The sequence below is a fragment of the Rhea pennata genome, chromosome 20 (assembly GCF_028389875.1).
Source record: "Rhea pennata isolate bPtePen1 chromosome 20, bPtePen1.pri, whole genome shotgun sequence".
NCBI classification, from domain to species: domain Eukaryota; kingdom Metazoa; phylum Chordata; class Aves; order Rheiformes; family Rheidae; genus Rhea; species Rhea pennata.
This window is the reverse complement of record NC_084682.1, coordinates 12,004,847-12,026,104: the sequence shown is the minus strand read 5'-3', so window position 1 is coordinate 12,026,104 and position 21,258 is coordinate 12,004,847. Positions and strand designations below refer to the sequence as shown.

The following is a 21,258-nucleotide window of genomic DNA, read 5'->3' as shown; positions in this document are numbered from 1 at the left end:
CTAAATTTAAGACTCTGAAGCATCCTCCTCCTCCTCTTCTGAAGGCTCTGACTGCGGACCCCAAACACTCCACAAAAGCAGAGTGCTTCTAGCAGACCCATCGTCCCGGGACGACAACCAGATCTGCCAGCAGCACACATTTGTGGAGGCCCAGATGAGTCGAAGCTGTCAGACATTCACGTCTCATCGCCCACCAGCACAGCTTGGCTTGAAGCGCTCCCTGGATGCCAAACGCAACCTCAGCCTGCCTCCTGGGGAGCCACTGCAAACATGTAGTGGGTTCCAAAGAATCCACTGTTCACAAGATCTCTGTCTAGTAGGTACAAAACTCATCATCAATCCCCATTGTAAAAAAAGTCACTGCACTTCCTTACCTCCTCACCAGGTACCCGTGCATAACTAAGAGGGGTGCAGGGACACACATCCGCTCCACTAGCTGCCGGTTACATGCAGTGGAAGCTCTCCGGAGACTACAGGGGAGTCGATGGTCTTGCATACCACTGGCTAGCTCAGATATTGAGCTAGAAGTCCAGGAGAGCACAAAGGAAAGGTGGAGTGCTGTGAGCCAGTCTGTCAGTGCACACAAGCACGGCCAGCAGCCAGGCAGCAGAGAGCCTCTTCTCCTGTCACCACTTTGCAGCTCACAAAGAAATCCCCGTGAGCAGCAGTAAGTGGAACAGACCAGCCTGAGATCTCTCCACTGGGCTAGGTGTCCTTCAGGTCTCGCTAGCACACAGCACAGGATGGGCAGGGAACTCAGCATCTCATCCTGCCATAACCCCTTTCTGGGGCATCAACAGGGTGGGGAGCTCAGGACCACTCTCCTTTCACAAGCTTGTGGTCCCCTCAAGCCCTCAGACTGACCCTTTTGGCCACAAGACCTTCTGGGGAGCTTTCTGTAGGAAGGGGTCTCAGATCTCTTCTGAGCAGAACTTCTTTTCCAGAAGGTATCAAAGACAGGGAGCTCAGGACCCCCTCCTACTGTTAAGCCTTCCCAGTAGTGTTAATATGGGAGGGAGTCTTGCACACTCCTTTCCTGGATGGTGCAGCCAGGGTAGAGCACGGTAATCCCCTTGGGTCTGTGGCTCTTGCAAGGTAATTTTCCAGCTACAGGCAGGGACCAGCTGGAGCCTACATGGCACAACGCTCATTCGGGCCTTCCGGCTGACTCAAACCGCTGGGCCGGTCACTGCTGTGCCCTTGGGCTCAGGCAGGGGAGCAGCACAGGAATGACAGGGACCGCGGCTTCTCCTGGGAGCATGCAGAGTCAAAGAGGAGGGGACTCCCTCTTCACAAAGGAGAAGCCACCAGGACACAGCAGCACATCAAGCCGGGCAGATCCGGAGCAGGAAGGATCTGCAGGCAGCCTGGCCTCATGGACAGGCCAGATCTGGGGCAGCTGGCTCGACCTGGGAGCTGGTGAGAAAAGCTGGCTTATAGCCCTGTTTGCAGACAAGGAGCAGACAGGCTGCAGGGAAGAGAGGAAAAAAAAAAAAGCACTTACAAAGCAGTTGAGCATGGAGCAGGAGACACGGCCTGGCAGGCTCATGTTCATTTCCAGAGGTGGCAGCCGGGCCGGGCACACACAAGCAGCATCTCCTTTCTCCGGCCCTTTGCTGCTGCCGGCAGCGGCTCCCAAACAGTCACCCACCGCTCAGCGCAGCTTCCCCACTCCTCTGAGAAGGGCAGGAGCATCCCTGCTGCAAGCGGCCGGAGCAGGTGCGCCCGCCGCCTTGGCTGCCGCTGACAATGGAGGGAGGGAGGGCGGAGGACGGCCAGACTCCACCTACCTCCGAAGGAAGCAGAGTACGGCTCTGCCATCTAAGTGTCTCCCTGCCAGACTAGAAAGAAAATGGAGAAGCCGACAGAGCCAGCCTGAAGGGATCACCCCAGCTCTCCCCCTCCCGCGCAGAGCTGGCATCCTGCTGACACGCGCATCCTAGCAACGCGGCCCCCCTTTCGCAAGGCTGCGAGCAGAGAAGCTTGCCGGGAGATGCAGTCCGGCTTGCGGCGCTCCTCCCCAGCGGCACCTGCCACACGCCTTGTGCTGCACTGATGGCGCATGCAGGACCGTGCAGAACAATAGCAGCGAAGCAGCTCTGTGCACCAGCACCAAGCCCTCCTCCCCAGCACGCATCGGGTGCTGGCTGCTTCTTTTGGACACTCGGCCCCAGAAACCAGGAATTTCCTGCTGCAAATCATCACTTATGATCCTCCTGACAGCACACCAACTTCCTAAAGTCCTCTCCGAATGGTCAGGAAAGGAAGGACAAAGGGACTGTTGTCCCACTTCCACAACCTGCAAGCTTTGCTAAAATATTCTCGAGCCTTTAAGTTATTCCTCCCTGGAAGCGCCTCTGTGCAATGGGGTTAGCTGGATGTTTTCAGCTCCTGCTAGCACTAGAACACCTGTGCTCATTCTCTTGTGTAGAATGGACTTCATGGAGTCATCAATAGCCCTTTCCGATCACTTGGACAGTTAGCTCTGATGGAAAGTTTCACTAACTCCAATTTAGCAATGGTTGCAAAAATAAGGAATGGCCTTCAGTGCAGGAAATGCTGTGGGGCTGAACACATAGCTCCTTGCTCTGGAGGGACTGGCTTTTACTACCTGTTGTTAGTCAAGACCACGAGCAAATAGAAAGTTCTCTAGGTCACAGCTAGACCCTAGGCCCTCTAGGTCACACCGGGGCCCCTTAGAAAATACAACATCTCCATTTCTAACACTAGCTGTGATTCTGCCCTCTACCTCCCACTGCTGAGAAGACAGTTGGGATTATCCGGGCTCCTCTACCTTAACACCTTGCTCAGTTCAGGCATCAGCAGCTCCTGACAGAGAGAAGCAACAGTGAACAGGATCCTGGTTCAAAACAATTTTCCTGGTGGCTGTACCGGAAGCCAAAGGGTAAGAATCAGACCCCTGGGGCATCTTGTACAGTTTGGTGACAGAGATCAACAGGCGTAAGACAGAAATAAGGACCAAAAGTGAGAATCTATTGCTCAAAAAGCAGAAGAAAAATCTAGCACTTCATTAATCCTCAAAAGGCCAGGCCGAATCATAGTAGCTCTCCTGCTCTGAGACAACAGCATCCCATCAAAACAGAGCACAGTCTGCAGTCGTTAAGCTCCTCGTATACCTAGTTGCCCCACAGTCACCAACAGACAGCTCTAACTAGCAATACCAAGAGCAGATCAAACATTTTACTGAAGTCAGATAAAGGATTTGGGCATTTCTCCATAAAAAGTGTAATGGTTAATTTATTCTGAGCAGCTTTGCTCAAGGGACAGTTTTGCAACACCCAGGTCTGCTGCCTTTTGTCACTGCAGGGCACCAATGACCAGGCCAAAGCTGCTGAGAAACCAAAAATACAGACTGCCTCAAAGTCCACAGTCACACAGGTTATACTGTTCAGATGCTGAAGGAGAAAAAAAATCCTAAAAGAAAATGCTGCCATGCCTGGCTCCATGCTCCCCCTCAGCTCCACCATTTACACAGTGGCTGGAACGTAGGTGGACAGTGTACACCACCCAGCCCGAGGCATCCAGCTCCAGCAGCACCCAGCTCCAGCTGGTACTCACAGGCTCTTCTGCAATACAATTGCTGAGCCATACACAGGAGACACACACAACTCTACATGTATTTGCTTTACATATAAATATAAGTCAAAATATACTGAGAACAGAGGTTTACAGACAAGGTTACTGAACTGTAATGTGTTATATCTTGGCCAAGTTTGAGCACCAGGAGAGGTGCCTTGCTTCCCACAGGTCTTCCTTGTAGGCAAATGCCAGCAGTCTGCTGAAAAACAGAAGTAGAAGGTGGCAGGAATCTTTTGTTCTAGAAAGAGTGCAGCTACAAAAGCTTCAAAATAGACTTTCTGACATACATTAGGAGACAAAGAAAGAAACTCAGTAATAGTTGAAACATAGAAATATCTTAGGTAGAGTCAGTGTATACATTGATATTTAATATATAAGTGTATACAGCATGGCCAGTGTTTATAACACTGGAAAAAAAAAAAAAAAAAAAAAAAAAAAAAAAAGGGGGGGGGGGGACAAGCCAGGTACGAGATCCACTGCAACCTCTAGTGAGATTTTTAGGACTGTCTGGTCAAGATGCAATGTGCAGTTCAGGGCCTGTCATAGGACTGACTGTTTCCAGTTAGGGTTCCTAAAGGATCTTTATAGCTCTGAGGTGCTGCTGGACACAGTTAGAAGGTTGATCATCAGGTCATTAGTTTGAATTTCTAATCTAAGCTGACTTGACCATCCACAGACAGTGAAACTGCTCTGTGCACGGTGTGGTCTGTGTGGTTCGAAATGGGGAACGCACAACGCTTGCAGCCTCATTTTGGCCGGCTTAATTAGAGGGATTTCCTAAATGCCAAGTCAGACATCTCCACAGATGAACAGCTGGTATTTGCTCTTCCACCAGCGCCACTAACAACCGTAAGATTGGACAAGGAAGACAAGGCTGTTTACGCATACTGGGCTCCTCCAAGTGTCATACACACGTGCATTCACGCTGTGGCTGCCATTGGGGCACTAGCACTACAAGCAAAAGCTCTTCTAGCTGTACTGTGTCCTCGAGGAGGACAGCCCAGGAGAGGAACCTCCCTCAATTTCTCTCAGCCATGACAGCCCTAAAGATTTCAGGGACTATGAGGAAAACAGGAGCTAATACACTGCGGATAGTATGTTCTGAAGGCCAGTTACTAGGAATTAACCTTTTCTCCTCTGACTTGCAAGCCACACTGTTCATGCTGTGAGTGGCTCTCAACTGTGCTGTCCCTCCCTTCCCTCCATGCATCTCTACTCACACAGTGCAGGCCTCACAGCCCAGCAGGTAAACCTCTTTAAAGTCCCAGGAGGGATGCGGAGGCTCTGAGATGGCATGCTGCTTGGTAAAGACAGGACTGTCACTCCAGGAGCCATCCTATAGCCTCCAGAGGAGATGATATTCCCTATGTGGGCATGTCGGCATGCTCCAGGAACCTAGTCCACAGGAGGGGAATTCACGGGGGCAAACTGCCATCTGCTCCCACACATCTGGGGAATCTCTACTTGGAGCAGCCACCAAGATACCGAAATCTCTCTTGTGGCCTGGAGCCAGTCAATCTGCTGAATTACACCCTTTTGTCAACGGCTAGACTCAATTTTCCACAAGACAGGTAAAAAGTACGGTTCGAAGAGCAGCTAGCACCTGTACAGCACAGCGACCTCTTAGCAGCCAGGCTTCTTTGCGGGTCCTCAGCACAATCTCTTGTCTTCAAAAATGGCAAGCCACATCAGCAAAGATCTTTTGTGCCCCACAGAGCTTGAACGAAACACACATGCTGAAGGGGCTCTAAACCCCTGGTGAAATACAGGTGCCAGCATGTATCACTAACAATAAGGAGGAACCAAGCAGCCAAAAGGTGAAAAGAAGAAAAATGGTCTCTCCCACTGCAGAAAGGTCTTCGGTGCCACTGCCGCTATCCTGGACTCAAGTTTTTGAATGAAGCTGTACCCTTCCCAATCCTACAATATCTTTACCCTTCATTTATTTTTGGTACCACAAACAAATTTGCTGTAAATACTCTTTCAATAGACAGAGGGCACCACTTACATTACTTTTACATATTAACAGTGCACATTCAGCACAGTATTGTAGTATGAGAGAGTCCTCTGTAGAGGAAAAGGAAAAGCAAGGGGTTATAGAAATGGATGGCAGGGATATGAATCCCTAGGCTTATCCCTGGTAGTGCATCTGTCATACAGGCTGCCCTGTATGACAGGGCAAAACAACAGGAAAATCAACAGAAGGAGCTAGCTTTCTCTGAGAGAGGATCCCATGAAATCCAGAAGATGGGATCAGCCCAAGAGCCTGTGGCTGCAGAGGTCATGGAGTCTTTGTTGCCAAAAGCTGAGACACTCCTAGCAGCAGAGGTATTACCTGGGTAGTCTAGTTTACCTCTGTCCAGGTCTGAATATTTTCCATGAAGCTTGAGGTAGGAACTAGTTATTTAAATCTTTTTACAGGTGTGTTGGGAGAAGGAGATGAACTTAAATACAACTTGTTTCATCCTGAAATTTATCCTTCCTCTGCTCAGTGTAGATACCTACACCGGGGTGAGATGAATTGCACCCAGAAGCACGTATTTCTCTTCACTGCCTATACTCAAGATCTAGACAAGCAGATGAAGAGAGTTGACTAGCTACGGCCAACAGGACTTCATGTTCTGCCTCCTCTACCTCTTATGTGAAGGTCACCTTTCTTCAGATCTCTCTACAAAAATAGTTAATTTTTTCAAAGCCCAACGAGGTCCTAGGTGAACTGAAAGACTACTGAGCCACTGATGTGGCCTCCCAGAAATAAACTCCTTAACTAGCGTAAGGAGGGAGAGAAGCTATTATTCTGCACATAGTAAATCAGGGTCAGGGTGGTGAGTGTCATCTTTTGATCTTTGCAGGATCACAGCAGAAGTTATACATCTGTAAGAATACTACGCATTTACTACTTCATCAGAAAGCTGCCCAAAGACAAGCACCTAACAGAAGGACGGAACAAGAAGCCTTTGGGAAGAGGAGATGAAAGAATGCAAGTCAAGTGCTATCAACTTCCACATTGCAGCAGGACGGGAAAGGGGTCCATCTTTGAAAGATGAGAGTCATCATGTAAATCTACCTATATACAGTCCCAATATCCACAGCCGCTGTGGAAAACAGGGAATGCTGCAAAGGTAGCTGTATGGTGCACGGTGAGAGCTGAGCCCTGAATGTCAGCACAGCAGAAGAGTTTGCACTGACTTACCTGCTAGATTAGTTTTAAGTAACATATAAAGGTGCTGGCTGCTTGTTAGAACTTCCATTAGTCACATTTAAGGATTAAGTCACCACTAGTGCTGTCTTTAAGGACATTTTCAGCAGTAGGTAGCCTTTGGGGGAGAAATGAGGAGAGTCTTACTATTGAAGGAAAGCTCTTAATGGATGTTAGACTAAACCTTTGCAGCATCAGAAAGGGCAGAGCAACTGCTGTCTGCATTTGGGGTGCTGCTGAATAGGGCTTTGGGGCATGCCCTTGCAAACCAGAGGGCACCAATGCTTTGCCCTCCGACTGCAGTGACAAGGGGGGGAAAAAAGGGTAACTAAATGCGCACTCAACATGTCTGCAGGGAATAGGATTTCCACTGAACTCTTGCAGCGGTTGGCTGAAGAATGCCAGCCTGGAAGCACACAGGGGTTAGCAGGCAGGACAGCCCTACCCAACAGCACAGAGCATCTACTAGCCAGCAACAAACTGCTCCCTGCAGACCTGCATTAAACTCTGAATTCATAACCCTGAAAAAGAAAAAAAAAAAAAAAAAAAAAAAAGTCAAAGGACTCAAAAGGATGTTGTCAAGAGATTAACCATTCAATTTAGATTGCTGACAGAGGCTCATGTAAATAGGTGGGGGCAAGTGCTTATTTCTACAGCTATCAGTAAGTTACTTTCTCTCCGTTCTCAAGGGACAAAAAAGCCTATACTGTCTTCCAAACACCAAACAAGCGGGTGATGGGGTTTGAGGGGAAAGATTTTCCTTTTCTTTCCCCCCACCCCCCAAAATAAAAATCAAAGGACATTTTAATATAATATGAAAAATGCATAATTCCTTTTCAAAAGGTTCTTTGAGACTGTAGTCATTTTCAGGTATTTACAAGGAGCAAAGATGATCCTCTTCCTGGAAGACGATACTGAATCACCTATAGTTGAAACCTGGCAAGGGCCCAGGCCAGGATAAGTATCCATCAAAAAGTAAGAAAGGTGGATAGTGAAAAGGAAAAGCTTCCATGTGTTAGCAAGCATTCCAGCATTCCTGCAGTGCTGAAGAGCATCACCACTGATGGACTGAGAATCATTTTCATGTAAATATGCGTATTGTCTTGAAATTCTCGATCATGGGGAACGTAGACAAGGGCCACCACTAGAAGGCACAAGGGAGAACTTGTCATTAACTAGTAGATGCTGAACTATCACCTTTCCATGAAGGCATAGTGTTTAATAATAGAGCTTGAAAACATTCATTAGCAGGCACAAGAAAAAAAAGCAAATATTAGGAAAGGAATCAAGAACAAAACAAGAGATCTACAAAATCAAAGGATATGGAGAAGCTTACAGGCAACAACTCAGTTCACCATTACTTCTGATACTCCCTAGTTCCTGTATTAGATTAAATGATATGGGCCCAGTTCAAAAACAAAAGAAAAAGAGCTACTTCACACAACCCAGTAGTGCAACTCTTTGCCACAACATATTGGAATTGTGAACATTAACCTGATTTCAACAAGCAGTTTGGTGAATCCAGAGAAGAAGAAAGAAAAAGTTTTATTAGCCTTTGATGGATTTAAGAAGTTATTTCTAGATTACAAAAATCCCTGATCTGCAAGTCCTGACAGGTTGGGAGAGTACGCCGGAGACGTTCCACAAGGTTCCCCAACAAGCACTGACTGCTGGCCCGTCAGACACGGTACCTGACTAGACAGGCCTTTGACAGACCCAGCATGGCCTTATGAATGTTACTGGAGAGATTTTTTGATCATCCTCCCTGAATCTCTGACAGAGATTAGCGGACTACAGTATCTCAAAGAATCATAGACCAGATTTGCTATTATCCACTACAGATCTTACGGGGTATCCGAACATTTGTTCCCCCAAGACAGAGATGAGCACAGTAAGTTCTCTGCGCTTCAGTTACTGTGAAATGCAAGAGGTTTTAGCCCTGTGAGGATGAAGCATGACATTTCCAATTTTTCATATAAAACCTGCTTCCTGAATGTCTTTTGTAACCAAGATTGTTCTGTTGGACACAGACATATGCTCTCCCACCTGGGAATAGTTCTGCCTCAACACTGGGAAATTGGAGTATGTTTCCTGATTTCCCATTCCATCTCTAACCTGGGTATGAAAAGGTATGGCTGGAACCAGCAGGCCCCAGGACAACCTCTGGCTTTAGTCAATTCTCAACAGTCATGACCATGCTTGTAATCAGAAGTTTTGAAACAGGCAAATTTTGAAGAACGGATTGCCTTTGCAGGGATTCAACATGACAAAAAAAGCATGGTCCAGACATTTCTGAGATCCTCTGGACTGCTATTAGGTTGTTCTGTTAAAGATGCAAAAGAAAGGGAACACAATTATCTAGAAGTTGGTTAGCTTCTTCACTGCTTTCATATCATCTGGGGTGTTCATGTTATACATTACAGTAAGAAGGTGTTTTTCTTTTTTGTTTTTTTTTAAATAGCCTGACTTTATGCAAAGGAAAAGGCTATTTTTTTTCAGTCATACCTGGATATATTTGCATCAATTTAACCTCTATCCCATGCAGAGAAATTGTTGGGTCTTTAGCACTTTCAACCTAAAACCAGGATCATTCCAAATTGAAGTGTAAGATACATTATCAGGTTACAACACAGGCGTGTTTTCATCTCTCCACCTCAAAACATGTTAGTCTACCTAAAGTGTGGCAAGAAGCTCTTCCTAAAGAAAGTTGTGCTCCTTGATTTGGTTTCAAAAACAAGCATAGGAGGCAGCATCAGAAATGTCGTGTGCATAACTAGTAGAGCTGACAGTTCAGTTTGTTTGCAGAGTAAATAGCATTTTTCTAATCCAGTTGTTAAAAGATCACGAGACAGTCCCTTAGGATTCCCCTTCCCATTCCTCACTGTTTCTTTGAGTAGTCTTGCAGATTTTTTTTAAGTTCTTTAACATAAGTTTTCATGTCATCCAATTGAATTTCCAACCTTTTGTTTCTGCTTATCTCCTCTGCACTACTTCCAACTCAGTGATTTGCTTCTGATGGCAGTGAGTACAAAGCTGATCATAATACTATGCTACTGCATTAATGCAAAGATTCACTGCCTACCCAGTTTAAAATACAAGGATTGCCCTGTCTTGTGCTCAAATTCCTACTCAATCTACAACCCTATGGAGACTTTCATCACATCTTTCCACACTGATGGTCTCAAGCCTTATTCCTCTCATCAGGCTGTGTGCATTTTGGATTATTTCTTGCTGGAAGCAAGAAAGGCATTTTATTGAAGCTTATCAGCAATCTGGCTGTTCTAAATGTGTTTCAGTCTCTCCAGATTCTTGTATACCATGCTTTTCTGTTCCAAATTTCAAAATTTCTGCTACTTTGGCATTACTGAAGAATGTTATTAAGATGGTGTTTAATTTTTCATTGAGTGGTGATACATGAACAGAAGGAGAAAACCCAGCATTAAGTTTTAAAACAAAATTAAACTGATAAACCAAGAGAAACTGGCCAGCTATCTCAATAGCCCAAGGAGGCCGAAGATGATTTAAAAAATTCCAGTCTTATTAAAATATACTGAAAATCAAAGCAAATCACAAATCTAAAGGTAAACTCATACTACAAACAACTTCTTGGACACAGTAATATTCCAGAGTTCTTTATAGTATGTTATTTCATATAACGCACAATAGTATAGCACTCTTCGGTCCCATTCTTGTATTTATTCTCACTTCTTGTACCCTGATCTTCTCTATGTAGTTCGGTCTCTACTTTGGAAGAAAACAGAGCTCACATTAGCAAAGCTTTTCACTTTTCCCATTTCAAACACTGCTCTGAAAGACCTGCAGGAACCCTAAAGTATTAACTCTTACTCTAGAAAGTTGAAGAACCAGGTTGTGTACCATTTCATGCCTGTAATTAGGTCCTGGAATCTGAATAAGTGTCTCAGCCTTGCTAATATTACCATCCCCTGTGTGGAAAAGCCTGCCACAAGCTCAGAGAGCCATGACCTAACACTCTGCCTCTAGACTTGAAACAGTAAAAAATCTCCTTTCTTACAATCCATTAATCAATTTTTGATACAGGGAACAACAGATGCTACTAAAACCACCCAGTCACTTTCATTTCAGTCCTTCACTAAAAGCACATAGGTTTGTGTGTGTGCACGCACGTGGCAGGGGGGATATTTTTATTTTTTAAATAAATCAGTGTGTGTTCTTACCTACATGCAGCACTCCCCAAGCTGTTCTCTTGCACACACACTCTCACCTTAACACATAGCCATCCAGTGCTCCATCCCTATCAGGCATCCCCAGAGCTGAGACTGCCCCTCCCAACCCCATCCATCCAGCCCTAAAGCTTCTCAGCCTGTGCTTGCCCATGGTTACAACAGTCTTCCTCTTCTACCTCTCAACAAGCAATGCCACATGCTTTATTTTATGTAGATCCCTTTCTCCTATTTAGATTATTCCCCTTTTCCCAAATCAACCTTCACTGAACAAATAATGCCAAAGTCATGGGTTCAATCCCTGTATGGGCCGGTTGTTTCCCTGCTGAGCAGGGGAGTTGGACGAGATGATCTCCAGAGCTCCCTTCCAACCTTACTGATTCTATGATTCTATGAGAATATTTGATTCAGATACTGTGTGTAGAGTTCTCAATGCCTCTTGAATGCACTTAGCAGCAGCACAAGACTCAGACTCAAATAATAGTAATAAAAAAAGGCATAATATCAGACTAGAATATATACTCACCATCCTCAGACACGGTCCGAAAAATATCTTAGCTCAAGTACAGCTCAGTTCCTTCTTGTTGATCCACTAGACTCACCTAGAGCAAGCAAAAGAGAACCAAGAGTAGCAGCTTAAGTCAACAGCGATGATACTACAGTATAAATACAACATTAAAAAAAAAAAATAAGAGAAGGAAGGAAGGACTCCTTTGCATGGTACTACCAAGAGCCCAATAACCTGCACCTATCATTGCTAACCTCTATTTAGTGCCCTTTTGAGGAGCTGCTAGAAACCAGATTCAGCATCACAGGGAAACACTAAATCCTTTTGGTCAGCTAGTACACACAGAACACGCAGGACTTGTTACCCGTTTTTAAAAATGTACGGCTTGGGAGCAGGAACAGAGCTTTGGAAGAAGCAATTGTGCAAGACAAACACAGATGAAGAGACCGGAGGAGATAAGGCTTCTGCCTCATACTCTGCTTTATTTTATTCCCACAGTCATTCAAGAAATTAAATAGTACCATCCACCTCCAAATCTAGCAAAGGGCAAATCTCAGAAGTAACAGTTGACTTGTTAACAAGGGAGAAATATTTCTTTTTGTCTTTATGTTACCCAAGAGCAGGAAAAAAGAAATTAGGAAGAAATTTTCTTCATTTGGACAATGGAGCATGTGCTCAACTACTGTCCTGAACAGGGGCAGCTCACTGGAACAGAAAACCCCACCACAGCTTTCTGTAGAAGAACATGCTGAAGGAAGACAGACTTGGCCACCCTGGTTCAAGGACTTGGGGAGAATCCTTCTCCATAAGGAATGTGGGTGCTTGGAGAAGGTCACGAGTATCGTGGCGGGTGGGGGGGGGGGAAGGGGTAGAAATCACCTCTGAAATAAATCTCAGCTGCCTAGAGCAGGGCTGGGGGGGGGGAGGGGCAGGCAGCAAGCACTCAAGGTGCCAGGCAAAAACTAAAAGCTACCCTTCTGTTAGCTTCTGCTCACTCCACCGTAACAGCGGGAGCTCCCACAGAAGGCATTTGGAAGGGAGACAAAAGCAAGACCTCTGGCAGTGTCCTAGGCTGAGATGATGCTCTCCAAAAGGCACTGAGAGGTCCCGCAGGTGTTCCTGGGATATACAGAGTAGAAAAGAGCCTTCCTCAAAATTCAATCAAGATTCTTTTGGATGGGATCAGCTGATCAACAGCTTCTCTCATTCATCCAAATTCTGCCTCTGTTGTGCTCTGTCAGCCCCCTAAATGGGATTGGTTGCATAATTAAACCTTGCAATTGGAAATGAGCTGGCAGTCACTCCTGTCTACCGATGCCATCCACACAGCTGTGCTGGCTCTCCACAATGAACACAAGCACCACTGAGATCTGCAAACTTAATCTCCACAGCTTTTAAGAATAAACAATGTTTTGTTGGGGGGAGATGGGCCATTGACCACTTAAGCATGGTCTAAAGATGACTTGGACATCAGCTAAATCAAATTTCTGACAATTACCAGCAGGCCAAGGCTCCACGAACACTCAGTGGCTTTGATAAGTTTTGCCACCATTATTTTTTTCTTCTTAGACCAAACAAAAGTGTCATCAAATATGGATTTAAAGAAGAGTGTCTAAATATCTCACACAACATATAGTGGCTGAGAATTACTCCTCCTTCTGCCATCAAGGAATCAGATCGACTGCAAAAGACTTGCTGAACATCTACTCTGTGCTTTCTTTTCACTTAGGGATTTCTTTCCCAACGCAGAGTTAAGTGAGGTTTGGCACCTACCAGAAGAATCAGTCCGTCTTGAAATTCAATTTTTACTGCAAGTAAGAAGCATGTAAATCTTTCAACTTTTCTGTGTAATGTTGGAAGGAGTTCTCCCCACGTTCCTCTACTTCTTTTCAAAGACTGCAGCTGTGCTGTTAGGTAGAAACAATTATCTTGCGCTTCCAGTTGATTTCTCACGGCCTACCATCTCACTCAGTTCAAAACGGCAGGGGTAAAGACTAGAAATTTAGAAAGGCTTCATACTTGCACACTGTCTTCCCTTCACATTTAAAAACAGATTAAGAAATTTCAGGAAAAATCTGAAAAAAATACAATGGGATCAACCTTTTTCTGAGAAAACAGAAAAGCTAAGTACTGCAATATCCCTTTTCAAATCTAGCCTCTTCAAATAGAAGAACCATTTTTCTTTCCACTGTTTAGCAACATGACCATATATATCAGACTTTATATGAAGAAATGTAGCAGCTTACAGTTTCACTAGGAAGTTTCACTGAAACTGGTGACTTCCAGATTAGTTAAAAAGAGTAATTGGCAAGGGAAGTAAAACGTTAAGTAGGCTTTCTTCATTAATTTGAAGATACTTAAATTATTGATAACACTGAATGTCGTACAGTATTTTTTCTACAGTACTCTTTGTACCAATTTATAAAATCTTTGCTAATGGCTACTTCAAGTTTCTCACTTCCTCTCCCATACAGAAAAAAGTTGATAACTACTATAACTCAAATTCACTTTGGCTACATCATGTTTAGGATGTTCTTCCTCTCCCTCCCATCCCCCAGGCTATTCTTGAAAGCAAGTTGCCCAAGAGGAAACCAGTTCGTTGTGGACGAGACTCGAGACTCGAACTGCGTTAGCTAAGCACACAGGAATGCCGCGTCTCCTCCACCCCCAAGGGTTTCCTAGTCCCTCGCTCTAAGACAATCTAAGACAAACCAGAACAGCAAAGCAGCTAAAGGGGGTTCTGTGGATTTATGAGGCGATGGAAACCAGTAGATACCACAAAAATCCAAGTGCTACTCACACTGACAAGGAAAGCCTAGAGCCTCTTGCACTACCAGAACTACATCAGGCACAGTTAACTACTAAGGGTGCTCTGCTGAAGCCCTGGCAGCTAACTTCACTCAAGTACTTCTGCAAATTCATATTTCTCTCTGCTGACATCCCAAACGTTCCCATTTAAGTTCTCCCTACTTAGAAGTTTACTGTGGTGCTCTTTCTTCAAGAGGTGCCACGTTTGACTGGTTCCCCATTCGGCTGTTGGGGTTTCAAGGCAAGTGACTCCAGTGCAGAACATGGCATCTGCCTGGTACCGCTCAGCATCTCCTGGCCAACAAATCTCCAAGCAGGTTTGGAAGACCTACCATCTCTCATATGAAAAGTCACACACTCAATATTGCAACTGCTCATGCAACAGTTTCCCATGAAGATTTTGGATTCCCCTCAAATCCTGCTTATATGAACAAGACCAGAAACGCCCCTAAAAATCTCAGTCATAGGTTTGTCATATGCTGGACTCTACCTCTGATGAGGCCCAAAGAAGGTGGAGGTTAAAGCTGCTGCATCCAAGTGAAGATGGGAGAAGAGACAGGGAGAAAGACATGGAAAAAGAGATAAAGCTAGAGAGAAATTCAAAGAGCACAATCCCTTTTCACAGATGGACTAAAACCAACCCCCAGAGTCTCATGCTATTCTTCTGCTGTCAGCACACACTTGTGAATCGCTGGCAAAGCATGGGTTTCACACCCCACTAGGGGTGGCCCACTTTAGATGACAGCTCGCTGCTGCTCTTCAATCACTCAAAGAGAAGCGCAGGATGGGGCTGAAAGTGCCAACCCTGCTGAGGGACCCAGAGGGTGGCATCCCGATGCAGCATGACGGAACTGGGCTGGGGGAAGGAGGGAAAAGAATTCAGTCTGCTTGAATATTGTTTTACCCTAGAATCATTAATCTCAGAGCCACAGCCTCAAATAATAAAGCAGCTTCAGAATTGAGATTGCTCTTAACTTTAAATTTGCTCTCTTCTTAGCTCTCTTGTCCATGTGATTCACACACATTATTGTGCATTTAGTTACACAACGACGTTCTTTCCTCAAGGGATCTTTGCCTCTCTTAGTCCAAAGCACAGACAGAGCAGCGAGGACCAAAGCAGAGCTGGACAGGATAAGGCAGTTGTTTGGAGAACCTCCGCCCTCATTTGCTGCAGAGGGAGAAGTGATGTAGCAAACACAACCCGGTTGCAAGAGAAGAGCCTTGACAGAAGAACCAAGCTCTGCCTAGAGAGCCAGTCCCACCCTCCTCGGCTGCGGCTCTGCTCCGGGGTGCTCAGCCAGCTACCTGGGCCAGACATTTCACAGATGATCATTGACTGTTCTCTATTTTATGAATTCCAGCTTACGATCCAAACACCTGATTTGCAGAGTTCGACTACTTAGTTGTAAGTGAAGTCAAAGTGCTATACAAACTGTATGCACTCTGAAAAACCAAACTCTAAAAGCAAGCAATTAGACTGTCAAAGAAGAAAAAAAAAAGGAAAAAAAATCTACTCTCTTCTCAGCATCTTCCCATCTCACAAAGGTACTCTGAAAACATCCAACTGCTTCACAAGCATTTACTTACAGCAGCATCATAGAAAAAAGCTCATGAAAAGCTTAACAGTTCTGTCTTCAGCACAGCTCGGTTAACTGCAATGCATTAGGCTGAGGAAGCACTGACTAACGAGAACCGTATAGCCGCTCCCTACGAGCACCTGCCACTCGCGCGTTACGTGAAACAGGGACCCTTTGGGAGAGGGAAGTAACGCCTGCTTGAGAGCTGTGCGCCTCTGCCTACGTGCAGGATCTTGCAGACGCGCAGCTTTGGAGAGGTAGGGAACATTACAGCTGCCGCACGCAGACGTTGCATCCTCATTAGCGCGGCTGTAATACAGATTTTTGGTGCACACCGCAGGCATAGCGGGTGGCCCCCCTCTGGCAGGAGACTACTCCATACTTCCCGTCGAGAAACCTGGTTTTAATTGCTTATAAAACTTTGTTGTTTACAGTTGGAATGAAGCTCTCCACACTCAGTGCTTGCCTCGGGCAGATTTTGTTTTAATTTCAGCTAAAACCGTTGAATTATTTCTAGTGAGTTTAATGGGAAAAAAAAAATCTCAATGTTAAAAAGAAAGAAGAATTAGAAGAAACATTAGAAGAAACTACCAGGAAGTCAATTAGCCTTATTTTGATTCCAAACAAAATAGAGCAGCCATCTCAGGACTCTCAACTAATTAAGAGGCTAAAAATATAATTAATATCAGACTACATAGTTACATGCAGAGCAGATTGTATGGGACGACCTTTGGTATTTTAAGCAAAACTATACATGCAAGGGCTGTTTCTAATGAAGGCCACCAACAACTGGTCTTTGGGCAGATATTATTTATTTTTAGTTTTATTATTGATTAATAAGTATTAAAAAAAAAAAAAGCTTGGGGTAGCAAGAATTAGGAATGTTACAGTAATATTAAATTACGAAGGGAAGTTAGCCAAAGTATTCAGATTGCTCTGCAATGGCAAGTGATCGGAATTTACATGCCTTCATACCAATATGCAGGTAGTTATTTAAAGAATAAGAAATAGCTAGAAGGTGGACTGCTGCAACACAACACTTATACGTTAGAGATCCCCAAAGCTCAGCTCAGCGTGAGCCGCCAGAACAAGGTGCTGGCAAAAAAAATCCACTGCAATATTACATAAAAGCAGTCACCAAGCAGAGGCAGTGACCTGACCATATTTCTACACACAGCATCACTCAGGCCATGGCCAGAGCTCTGCCTCCAGGTGGCCAAATCTAAGACAGCAAGTTCAAAGCAGAAAGGCAAAAAATGATCCAGTGATCAGAAGCAAAACGAGCTTACATACGCAGCTTTCTAAAGGAAAACTTAAAGACATGATTTGCTCAATATGTTTAAGTATTTACGCAATATACTCATCCCCAGGCAACTCTGCTGACAAGGATATAAACACAATCCAAGAGCAGGCAGATGAAGTTTAAAAATTGGACAAATTCCATCAAGCTTATGAGAAAAGCTAGTCTTTTAACTGCTCAGAGTATCTAAAAATGCATCACCTACTTTTCAGGTTTCAATTTATGGCTCTCCCATAGGCTTCAGAGCAAGCAGAGCTGCCTGCAATGCCCTCAGCGTACTCCAGCTCCAGCTGCTCTTACCTAGCAGAATGATGATTTGTACATATTTCATGTTCAGAGTCAACCTAACTGTGAGATTTGGGGCAGGTAAGAAACATCCTCGAGGCGAGGAGGACTCTTGCCATGCCTCCGTGGCACTGCACATGGACTACCCATCTCAAGTACCAGGGAACAGTCCCACCTAACCGATTTTCAGACATTCAAGGGGAAAGATGCTGACAGTATCTCACTTAGTCCATGGCACAGAACAACTTACTGCCTCAAAGCTGAAATATTTCAGCTTAACTAAAGCCATTGTGGCAGCAGGAAGAATACAACGGCTTGCAACCCCCTTTTTGGCCTCCCAATCTAAGAGTCAGTCCATGATGAAAATGCCTTGAGGCTGTTTCCCTTCATGTTTAAACAAAAACCTCCAAACAAACAAAACACTACACACACACACACACACACACACAGAGAGAGAGAGAGAGAGAGAGAGAGAGAAGTCTTTGAAAAACAATCAGGCTCCTGCTGCTTTTGAAGCAGGAACATCTAGATTTTGAACAAGGTGACTGCACCCAAGAGATAAGGACAGGACACTTGAAGTAGCTCTTTGCACAAGAACTGCAGAGAGACACAGGGGTAAACTGCTACAGTCAGAAATATTTCTTTCTATGCAGCACCATCCTAAAGCACAAACTTGTCTTTTGGCCCTTAAAGCATACAAAGGGGCTTGGATAGTGAAGGTGACCAGCGCACCAGCTTCTGAGTGGACACAGACAAAACAGTGTTTGGTCAAACCCAGAGGAGAACGGTGCAGGAACCAAGCCCGGAGAAGACCACAAGGATTTTGTTAGCAATTTCAGCTGTGCTGGTGGGCTGAAGAGGCCAGGCTAGGAGCAGAAATGACAGGCAGGAGGCCAGCGTTGTTATCAAACATGAATGTAGGTAACATTGAGAGAGATTACCAGATGCGCCTCGGCCAAGTTGAGCTTGACTGATAGCTAAACATTCAGATGGAGGGAAACAGTATACCCATGTGTTAACTGCAAAGGAGGGTAGTTGAACGTGTGCATATGGGTAACATTACTGAAAACACAGCCACGTAAGAGCCTCAGGAAGCAAATATCTAAAGGAAGTCCTGAAAGAACAAGACTGTTAGGAAAAAAAATGGAACAGGGAGTTCAGGAGCAAAATTGTAGAGGAGTCAGATACCTCGGCAGGTCAATAGGATAAGGAAAAAAAAAATCCTGTTTTTTTGCCAAGTTCAAGATTTTTGCATCAGCAGTTCTGGTACAGTGGATAAAACTTAAGATTGAAGAGGTAAGGGACTTCAGTCTGAACAAGCTATATTAAATGGACTTATAAAAGGAAGAAAAAAAATCATAGCGGGGTGAGTAAGAATAAAAGTGAGCTCTGTTTTTTAAGAGGAGAAACTGTACAGTACAGGGAAAGATTCAGAGTAGTACAAGAAGTTAAGAATAAGGTTAGGAGAGAAAAGCAGTGTAACAGAGGAAGAGGCAGCTTGGGGTCAGAGGAAAGAGGAAGGATGAGGAGAATGTGTGTCAACGGTAAGAAAAGGAGAAGAGCATTGTAGGAAATGCCGTGAGACAGAAGGGGATGTTGACACACTATTTTGTCTTTTTTCTCTTGGAAGAAACTAAGTTCTCTGCAAGGAGAAAAAAAAAAAAAAAAAAAAAAAAGATGAGGGGTTTCAAGAAGTCAGAAAGATTCAGGGAGCAGATGAGAACATGGGTTTTGGGCTTGACGAAGGCAAAAAGCTTGCTTAGGGAAGAACAGAGCAGAGCTGAACAAGAGACTCAAGCATGTAACCCAGACGACAAGCCTGGTCACCCAAGTGCTACAACAGATGCTCTGCAGTCAAAGCGAGAACAAACGCAAGAAGTTTTGAAAAAGCAAATGTATGGCAGGAGAGAGAGGCTTGAGGTAGCAGAGTTTGGGAAAAACAAGCAAAAAACCCAGAAGGCAGAGATGTTGATGGGCAGAGGGGACAGAAGGTCTTCCATGAAGTGAGTTGGGATGAACAACACTGGGGCAGGGAGCTGCGCTAGGGCAGAAGCAGTTTCTGAATTTGTGCTGGTGAAAGCTGTAGAAGTGAGGCTAGAAGAAACTGAGGAGAGAGCCAGCCACTGAAGGAAAGAAGGCTTGATGCTGGCATATAGAAAAGGGTGTGGAGAGAGCTGGAAAGGGAAGCAGACAGACAAGATTAGGGCTTCTGGGAGGAAAAAACACCAAAATTTGAAAAATGCCTAATTTGACAGGCTGAGCCCAAGATATGCATTTAGTGAAGACTTTCTATCAATTCCTCTATGCTTCAGGACCAGAGAATAGCCTAGCTTTGGAATACTACCAAAGCAGTCTCAGGATGACTTAATTTCTATCTATTTTCATTGTTTCAGAAATTAAGTAAAGAGGGGACATGGGAGAAAGAGATCCTTCCAGCACCTCCAGGCTGCAGGAGATTTTAAGTCTAGTTTTTCTCCAGCACCATCACGCTTGTCCCAGCCTTTCCTCTGCCAAGGTCACCCTGCAGCATCTCACTGATGCCAGGAGTCAAGGAAGATGGATACACGGAGGAGCCAATACACAATCTATATCCATGTGCAAGGCTGCAAATGCAATGGCAAAGTCTGACAGGGTCTGAGGGCATCTCAGCAGAGTACAGCAATGCCACCCAGGCATGAAAAAGGTGTACATGATTACGAGGGAAAAAAAAAAAAAAAAAAAAAAAGAGCTCAGTGCTTTGCCAGAGCTCTAACAAGCACTGCTATCCACTGCTACAATGATCTTAAGTGCAATTAATTTTAGCAGTGTGCCTGCCTGCCAGCCAGCCAACTCCACTGCTTACATAAATGACAGCAAAATCACAGTCTCAAAGGGAGACTAGTAACTGCAAGAAAGCCCTATATACCAAAAGCAAAGATAGTTTGCATATGTTACTTAAGACCATGTCCTTACTCTTAGGAAGGATGTGGCCAAGAGGCCGGGGTGGAGGGGAGGGGATGGGACAGGACAGCAGGTGACACCAGGTGGCAGCAGCACATCAGGGATGCTCGCCTGCCAGGTCAGCCTGTCTCCTACTTAATCTTCCTGACAAACTGGCAGACAACAGGGCCTGGCAAAGGCTCTGTGCCATGCCCCCCACACTGTCATCACTGCCCGGATGCCCAAATTGAGATAGAGCCCTCACTCATTTCAGTGGGACACAGAGGAACTCAGGTCTTATCACCACCTAAATCACAACTGTTTTTTTTTTTTCTACCAATAATCCCATCCCTCCTATGTCATCCCCATCCACCAAACCTTCAATCCAGGTCAGATAGAGAAAGGATTTGAATCCCAGGCTTCGCTTTCAAGCTGAACTTTGTAATCACGGGACTGAGACAGGAAGCACAACTCCGGCAAGCTTTTCTAAAACCCTGAGTAACCCTAGCCTGCTGTTCTCCAGTTTTGTTTGCTTTTCTTTAAAAAGCAGTTGGGACACTTCAAGTTACAATTAAGCCTTTATTCAACTACAAACAATTGCCTGGTCCCTACCCAAAGCAGCGCAGATGGACGCATCCCAGCCGTAATCCAGGCTCCTGCCCACTCCAGATCCTCTGCCTGCAGCCCTAGAGAGGTGCCCGGGCTCCTAGTCTGCTGACTCCCATTTGCTCAAGACAGAAATGAGGGGCCCTGCTACAGGAATTAAGCTACCACCCTTAGGCTGTTACCATGGAGGACCCAAGGGGGTTCCTCACAGGGTGGGCTGTGAGGTACAGGCTACCCCGCACAACAAAAGCCAC

General features: G+C 45.1%; 1 protein-coding gene across 4 annotated transcripts in view; it reads right to left on the bottom strand.

The window, feature by feature from the left end:
* The window catches only part of MTMR4 (myotubularin related protein 4), a 60,817-nt gene that overhangs the window by 27,698 nt on the left and 11,861 nt on the right, over positions 1 to 21,258 (bottom strand). For 2 of the 4 annotated variants that reach the window (XM_062592488.1, XM_062592489.1), the window contains exon 2: positions 11,528 to 11,603. In XM_062592488.1, coding sequence (XP_062448472.1) covers positions 11,528 to 11,530 — 3 coding nt within the window. In that variant the 5' untranslated portion in view covers positions 11,531 to 11,603. Of the gene's footprint in view, positions 1 to 382; positions 432 to 11,527; positions 11,604 to 13,282; positions 13,320 to 21,258 lie in introns of those variants that run through there. The other 2 variants (XM_062592490.1, XM_062592487.1) reach the window with 2 other exon arrangements.